This window comes from Tupaia chinensis, unplaced genomic scaffold (assembly GCF_000334495.1).
Source record: "Tupaia chinensis unplaced genomic scaffold, TupChi_1.0 Scaffold000708_1, whole genome shotgun sequence".
Classification (NCBI taxonomy): domain Eukaryota; kingdom Metazoa; phylum Chordata; class Mammalia; order Scandentia; family Tupaiidae; genus Tupaia; species Tupaia belangeri.
In genome coordinates this window covers 53,590-62,017 of record NW_006160231.1, presented here as the reverse complement: position 1 = coordinate 62,017, position 8,428 = coordinate 53,590, and the positions used below count along the sequence as shown (strand labels likewise).

Sequence of the window (8,428 nt, the reverse complement as noted above, 5' to 3'; positions counted from 1 at the left end):
AACAGCTGTGAGATGTAACGTGAGGCTCAGGGGCCCCCTCGGCAGGTCCGCGAACAGAACAGGAACCGCTCAGAGCTGCCTCTCCAGGCACAGCCCCCTGGAGCCAGGGCTCGCACCTCACACCACTGGCTTTCTGGGCTGGGAAGTTCTGTCGTGGGGCACTGCCCTGCACATCCCTGGCCTCTGTCCGCCGGGTGCCTTTAGTACCCGCTGTGATTGTCACAGCCAGCTGAGAAGCACCGCGCTGAGAGGTGGGCGTTGGCGTGTACTTCCCCAAACGTCAACCACACTGCACTGTCCTGCCTTTGTCCGCAGTACCTGGTTGACTGTGACGAGGTCATCTTCATGAAAGAGGGCTGCATTACGGAAAGAGGTACCCATGAGGAGCTGATGAATTTAAATGGTGATTATGCCACCATTTTTAATAACCTGTTGCTGGGAGAGACGCCCCCAGTGGAGGTAAGACTGGCTCACCAGCGGTGGTTTGGCCTTCATGTGTGTCTGCTGCTTTCTGTGCAGGGGAGGCCTGGATAGCGCGTGATGGGCGGTCTCTGCTGGACTCGGTGTCATTGGCAGGGAGCCCGATTCTCTGGTGACCAGACCGCTGTCTGCTCATGGACTGATTCTACCCTGGGAGAGCAGGGCTGCAGGCTGGCGAGCCAAGGCCTCCTGCCACTGAGACTTACTGAGTGGGGACAGAGGAGGAAGGACATGCTGGGTGAGGGTGGAGGTGTGCTCCCGGTGGTCAGGCAGAGCCTAGCTTCTTAAACTCCATTAACCCTGACCGAAGCACCACTAAGCACTTCTGTAAGATAAACGAGTGGAGAAGGTGCCAGGGAAAGAATTCAATACTGCGTACACCTGAAGATGACCCATCGGGAGTTAGCACTTCCTGTTAGGCACCGTTCTGATGATTGGATTAGGCACTTCATAGATACCCTCCTATTTAGTCGTTCTAACAGGGCTCGGTGGTAACGTAATTGTCCCCTCTTCCAGGTGGGGAGGCTGAAGCTCAGTGGAGTTAGCGTGCTAGTAAGGCTGGTTTGGCTCCCAGGGCCTCTCTCTGTTGCTACCTGCCTCCTGGCACGGCCGCTCCCCACGCCTTCCCTCTGGCTCCAGGGCAGGCCCGGTGCAGGGAAGGCTTGGCACTAGCCGTGGCGGCCCTTTCTCCTTGCCGTTGTGCTGCCTCACCCGGTGTTCCAGGCACGCACTCTGGCTGGGTTAGAATGTCCTCTGTCGGCTACCAGGTCGTTTTGACCTTCGGGAGGGATGAAAGCAAAAAGTCAGAGGGGCCTTTTCTGGGAGCGTTATCTAGCCTGGGCTTCACCAGTTTGATTTCAGGTACAGGACGCCAGCCATTCCGGGCTGCTGGACCTCAGGCCTTTTGATGTGCCAGACAGTCCAGGTGTCATGGTAACTTCCATAGGCCCACTCGGGGTCAGCTCTTAGGAATCTCTCCCTAGCCTCTCCTGGTACTTGACTCCTCAGATTATTTCCTCATCCCCGTAGACGTGGGGGGAAATGAGAGGCGGAGGAGCTAAAACATGAAACGTCCCAGGAACAGGAGTCGACGGCCAGGCTGCTGTGGGAGATAGCCCAGCTGGTCATTTCTCTTTCCCGAACGGCGGTTTCCCCATCTTAAAATGGGGGTGGAGTCAGCGCTGCAGTAATCAGACAGACGTGGGAAGGTCTTGGATTCACATTCTTGACCCCCTGAGCACACTGGGATGTGAGCGTGTGTCTGTGACCCCGGCTGGCCGAGGCTGGGGCTGACCCAGAGCATGAGGACCCTGGTGATGCGTGTTTTCTCTCTCAAGAAATAAGCTTTTTAAAATCTCCTAGAGGAGGGGAACCAGCAGTTAGCGTAATGGCTATGTTGCTGGATTCCCACGTAGTCGCCCGCGGTTCGCGTCCCAGACCCGGTGGCTTAAACTCACACCAGGCGCGTGTGCGTGCGTGCCCAAGATCCCGAGAGGAGATTGGAGGAGAAGGGATTGCGGCGTGGCCATCCCCCCTGGGGGATGATTTCTCGCTTTCTGTCTCTCTGTCTCTCTCTGTCTGTCTGGCAAGTGCACGCGCCCTATAGCAAAAACCTCTCCCCCCCAAAAAAAAAACAATCTTAGAGGAGTTGCATTGATTAAATGAGATCGTATGTAATCTTGCCTTGAGAAGTGAGCAACAGATCATAATCCTCCCTTTAGACAGTGCCTTTATTTGTGCATTGAAGAAAATGTAAAATTGAGAACCCTACCTTGCCTTCCAGATGTGGCTCTATATTTTGTCTTTTCTCAGTTTTTCCACTGTCCGTGTAAAAGTTTAGTTGGAAAGCAGGCTGAGGAAAGGAGGCCGAGTGGATCTAAAATTAGACGTAGTGAAGCATTAGGTCGTTGGGAAAGTGATGACGTGTTTTTCTGTTTCTCGATGCAAAATGCATCATCATTTTCTCAGCAACCCAACATATTAGGGAGCTTTCCTATGAAAGATGCAGGAGCGAATTGGAAAGGAGAGCGGTAAGTCTCTGTTCTCTGCAATGTGGCGAATGTGTATTGAATGCCCGTGTATCTTCGGGGCAGTTCTTGGTGGTGGGCCCTGTGTAGATTACAGCCACGCGGGAGACATCCTCTCTGACCTTGAGGTGCTCGCAGGCCTCACAGTCTTAAGGTAACTAACCCAGGTCCCCTCCGCCGTAGCAGCATCCTGACAGCGTGCAGGGAGGGCAGGGGAAGGCAGCTTCGTTCTAGAGCAGTCTGAGTGGCCTCACGCAGGGTGTAAGATTCGAACCCATGTGACTGGGGACAGCCGTGACTGATGGGACAGGGAGGGGATTCCATGTGGAGGAACCGAGTGGACCAAGGTCCAGAAATGGGAAATGGCAGTATGATGTAAGGAATGGTGTGAAACCCAGTGTGGCCAGAGTCGGAGCCACAGGAACCAGTGAAAGGGGACAGGAACTTGTAGCACTGGTCCAGGGCCGGAATGTGGAGGTCCTACGAAACCAGGCTGAGAAGTTGGGGCTTACCCTGAGGTAGGAGCAGGAAATGGTCAGAGCCGTGGACCCGATTCAGTAACACGGGGGACCGGAGGTAGGGCAGGCGGAGGTGATTCCAGCCTGAGTCCTTCAGAGTATAATCAACAGAACAAAGACCACCGCATTTGGGGTTCGGTGACTTCGGGGAGAGCAGATGTCCTTGGGCAAACAGGTCTAAGACCTAAGGAGTTGAGGAAGTTTAAGAAATGTATTTACGTGGCCCTTTTTGCTTTGTTTTGTTGTCAGAGGTTTTTGTCTTAGGGTGTGTGTGTGCCGGAGAGAGAGAGAGAGTTAGAGACAGAGGGAGGAAACGTGAGAAATCAGCTCCCCAGGGGGAATGGCCACACCGCAGTCACTTCCCCATCTCCTCCTGGGATCTTGGGCACATGCATGCATGCCTCCAACATGATTTTCAAGCCACCGGGTCCAGGCCTCAGACCACGGTCGGCCGTGTGGGAGTCCATGATGTAACCACCCGTGTCTGTTGGCCCCTGTGTGTTCCTTTTAAGAAGCGGGATGTATTTGTTTTCAGTAATAGCTCAGTGCATAATTCTCTAGTTGCTCTTTGTCTGGATGACCCTGTCATGACTGGAGGCTTTTTTTCTCCCCTAATACTATTAGATTAATTCAAAAAAGGAAACCAGTGGTTCACAGAAGAAATCACAAGACAAGGGTCCTAAAACGGGGTCCGTAAAGAAGGAGAAAGCAGTGAAGCCAGAAGAAGGTAATGAGCTTTCCTGGGTCTTTAGATTTGTCGTGAGAGTGCACACGCAATGCCGTCACACGGTGGTCCGTGCTGTCCGACAGCACCGTGGGTTACAGAGTGCCTGTCTTACACTGTGTGCTGCCAGACCACAAGGCACCTTCTGTTTGCTCAGTCCAGGGCATTAGGAAAGACCTTTAACCCTGTGACTTCTCGTTTAGTGCAGGGTGGGGTCGGGGTGGGTAATTAGAGCTGAGTCATGCTGAGTCAAGAAAGCTGAATGCAGGTGGAGGCATACCCTTCCTGCGGCACCTCACCTGTGCTCTCACGGTTCGCCTGAACCTTGCAGAGAGGTTCTGGCTCTGGGGGTGCCGTGTCCTTGGGAGCCCCGTGTTGGCCTGGGGCACTTGCCGTGTCCCGGCAGCGTTACACAGGAACTGTGGCAAAGAGTGGCAGGCCCCAGGGACTCTAGTCTGCGCGGCTTCTCTGGGTAGAGTCACTGTGGCCTGCTCTCCCTACCCAGGGCTCTTGCTTCTGTTTCTTAAACCCTTTAATCCTATTAACTGAAATAAATCTTGGGAGTTAGAGAAGCTATTTGCAATGATGTGGGTATTTTCACTTTTTTGTGAATTTAAAGCTACATGTCAAGTTATCAAAAACAAACAAAAAAGATGATCTTGTTTTAAAGCTCGGGCCCCTTCTCCCCTGGCCTTGTGAATCCAGGGTCTGCCCTATCAGCCCCTGCCCTGGGGCTGAGCCTGCGTCCATGTGCTTGTCCTTGACACCACGGCAGGCAGCAGGCGTCTGGCAGGCAGGCAGGCATCCACTGTTAGGAGCCGGCTTAGCAGACCCTGTCTCTTTTTTTCTCTTCAACAAAAACAAGTATGAGAGTTTGAATTCAGGTGTGATTTAAGATACCTTACTGACACACCCAAAAAAATAAACAGCACTTTTGCTCTTTCCTGCCACGCCAATGTAAGTCAGACTGTCATGAGGGCACACTTGCTCTCTTCTGCATGACCTCTGACCTGGCTACTCACAGCGCTTAGTGCTCACGGCTCGTGTGGCTTGTTCAGAGGCACAGCCTCGGGCGGTGAAGCGGTAGAGGTGACCAGCCGAGCCTGCCGGGAGGCCCAAGGGCTGTCCTGGGGCCTCCTCTTCCCCCCAACCCCCCCACAGCTGGCCGGGTTCCATGTCCTGCTGGACCTAGCTCCTGCTCCCTGTGGCCGTAAGCTGGCTTGGGCCTCACCTGGCTTGGGCCTCACCTGACATCCGTTGCAGCTGCCGCCTTTAAACCTGTCCTCCGCGCAGACAGCTGGGAGAGCTCGTTACAAACAGACCAGCTCACTTTCCTGCCTGAGGCCTTTCAGTGGCCTCCTGTTTTCAGAGCAGGATTTTCTCACCATTTTCCAGATAGGGCACACATGGGAAATGCTAGTGACTGTACCGGCCCTGGGGAGCATGGGAGAGCCAGGTGGTACTGGGCATTCTAGGCCCACCTGGCCGAGCTGGGCCGGGGATTCGAACCTTCACACACCTGGAACCCAGTCTCCTGAGAAGGTCCTGTTTGCAAGATACAGCCCAGACCCCTGTGTTCACTGACCACGGCCTGAGGCTGATCCCCCTCTGCTCATCCCTTCCACTCCTGAAGCGCAACTCTGGCCCGGCTGTGCTGCACAACTGTGGCCACCTGTACGGGCTGTTTGGCTTCCCACCTCTGCCTGTGCTCACCCACCTCCTCTGCCTGTTCCCCCTGCCCGAGCAACCTGGCTGCCTTTGAGGAACCCTCCAGACTACAGAGTCCCTGAGACCTGCCTGCTCAGCACCCACACCTCTCCCAAGTGGGTTTGGTACACCTGCAAGTTCTCATGCTGCCTGCACATAGACCTGGCATTACCTGGCACATATAACTGCTCACCCTCTCCCTGTCCTGCCAGGCAGGGTGGTAGAGTCCCAGGGCAGGGACCAGGTCTTGATCTCCCTGCTCGTGGTGGGCTGGGTGAATGGATGGATGGAGGGAGGGGCAGAAGAAGGGAGAGATGGAAGCTTCCGGGAAAGAGGGAGTCCTCTAACCTAGAGCCCGTGCGGCCGGAGGCTGGATTGGATGCTGCTGCTCTCAGGTGGCTTCTTCTCTGAGTTCACGTTTCTCCCTTCCTCAGGGCAGCTAGTGCAGCTGGAGGAGAAGGGGCAGGGCTCCGTGCCCTGGTCGGTGTACGGGGTCTACATCCAGGCTGCTGGGGGCCCCTTGGCGTTCCTGGTCATCATGGCCCTCTTCATGCTGAACGTGGGCAGCACTGCCTTCAGCACCTGGTGGCTGAGTTACTGGATCAAGCAAGGAAGTGGGGTAAGGTTACTCGTCAGAGAAACGTGTCCCTGGCTGTTCTTGGGGAAACTGTTCTCGCGCTCACTTCAAAGAAGCAGTGAGTGAGGACTGTCCAGGGTGGAAAAGGCGAGTCCTTACTGTAGCCTCAAAACAGAAAACACCTGCCCAACCCACAGGGCAGGAGGGCTTATGAGTGGGAACCCACAGCCTGCCCACATCCATTAGAAAAGAGAAGAGGAGGGGCAAAGCCCGCCTTGTTATCCCGACCAGGCCCTGCGTCATTGTCCTGTGTCATCCCCTGGGGCTGAGAAAGGCCGGGAGCAGGAGCTCCTGCCAGTCCGCCGGCCCTCGGGGTCTGGCCTCACAGAGCCTTGCCTCTGCACAGAATACCACGGTGACTCGAGGGAACCGGACCTCTGTGAGCGACAGCATGAAGGACAACCCCCTCATGCAGTACTATGCCAGCGTCTACGCCCTCTCCATGGCCGTCATGCTGATCCTGAAAGCCATCCGCGGAGTCGCCTTTGTCAAGGTCTGCCCTCCTCTCCCTGGGGCTGTGTGGTCAGGCTGCGACCTGGCGTGTCGTCTGCGTAGGGCGCTCCCTGAAAGCAGGATGGGTGTGGCCGCGCTGACTTGTCCCCGCAGTCACCTGCCCCCGTCACGCTTTCTCAGCCTCGGGGGTGGATGTCCCGCAGAGGGGTGCCCCGGACCACTCGTCCCGGGTCTCTGATGGCTCTGCACTCTGCTCCCCAGGGCACGCTGCGGGCCTCTTCTCGGCTCCACGACGAGCTTTTCCGAAGGATTCTGCGGAGCCCTATGAAGTTTTTTGACACTACCCCCACAGGGAGGATTCTCAACCGGTTTTCCAAAGACATGGATGAAGGTACTTCCTGGTTCTTTCATGCTCTGGAGTGCAGAGTGGTGCTCACTGTTCTTCCAGCCTTCCTAGGCACGTCCCTCGGTGTGCAGATCCCCTGCCCTTATTTCTGAGAGCACAGGGGCTCGCCAGAGGCACTTTCCGTGGAACTTCCCGTTCTGTCTTACTCGCCCTGAAAACATGTTCAGAGGATGGAGTTAGCGGGAGACTTTCATTTCAGAGCACATGTGTACTTGCGGTAATGCGTTGGTTCCTAGACAGCTACACACTCTGTCAGCGGTTTCTGAATGTCGCATGGGCTGCACCTGTGCCAGAACCGAAATACTCACCACGGCCCAGACTCAGTAACGTCCCCTGATGTTTCCGGAGGGCTCTGTGTGCTGAATGTCCGTGCACATTGTCTTCCCCACCCTGTGCAGTAGGCGTTATTTCACCCACGGAATAAAAGAGGGAGCCAGTGTCTCAGAAAAGCCACACGGATACTAGCAGATGGTGTAATGGTTACATTGCGGGACTCCCATGTGGGCGACCACAGTTTGAGTCCTAGACCCAGTGATTTAAAACTCAGGCCGGACATGTGTGCATTTGTGCCCAAGATCCTGAAAGACTGGAGGAGAAGGGATTGCAGCATGGCCATCCCCCCAGGGGGTGACTTCTTGCTTTCTGTCTCTCTGGCAAGCACACTCACTCTATAGCAAAAATCTGTCTCTCAAAAACAAAAACAAGGCAATATAATCTTGCCCAAGATCATACAGTCACTGGATAACAAAGCTGGGAATTGGCTCAGATCTAATGTTTTTAACTTCTGCACTGTAGCAGCTTCCATGGTGGGAGTGTTTCAGACATTGACTGACCAGTGTCGGCCCAGCCAGAGATAACAAGGAATCAGAACCATGTTTTTCATTTTTGTTAAACACATATACCCTAGAGGTGAATGAGAAAAAGAAATCAGTCATGGCGATATATCTGGGATTTAGCTGAAAATACTTTCGCCAAAAGAAAAAAAATGGTTGGGATGGGCAGACAGCCAATAAGAGATGAATAAAATGTTGATAATTATTGAGGGCTCGGTACTTGCTTGACTTCTGTGTGTGTTTAAAAATGTCCATGATGGGACCAGCAGTTGGTATAATGGCTATGTCGCTGGACTCCCACATAGTCGACCGTGGTTCAAGTCCCTGACCCGGTGGCTTAAACTCACACTGGGCACATGTGCGTGCATGCCCAGGATCCCGAGAGGAGAATGGAGGAGAAGGGATTGTGGTGTGGCCATCCCCCCTGGGGGGTGATTTCTTGCTTTCTGTCTCTCTGTCTCTGTCTGTCTAGCGAGTGCATGCGCCCTATAGCAAAAGAAAAACAAACATCTCTCAAAAAAAAAAAATGTTAATGATGAGGGCCAGTAGATGGTGTGGTTGTTAAGGCTCTGGAATCCCACATGGCTGACTGCAGTTCAAGTCCCGGACCTGGCAACTTGCTTTCTCACTTTTCCTCTCTCTT

At 54.3% G+C, this 8,428-nt stretch overlaps 1 protein-coding gene across 1 annotated transcript in view; it reads left to right on the top strand.

Annotated features, from left to right (window-relative positions):
• ABCC5 (ATP binding cassette subfamily C member 5) overlaps nucleotides 1-8,428 on the top strand; it is a 113,193-nt gene that overhangs the window by 69,895 nt on the left and 34,870 nt on the right. The window contains 4 exon segments of the mRNA XM_014592513.2: nucleotides 3,650-3,752; nucleotides 5,891-6,075; nucleotides 6,440-6,586; nucleotides 6,808-6,937. Coding sequence (XP_014447999.1) covers nucleotides 3,650-3,752; nucleotides 5,891-6,075; nucleotides 6,440-6,586; nucleotides 6,808-6,937 — 565 coding nt within the window.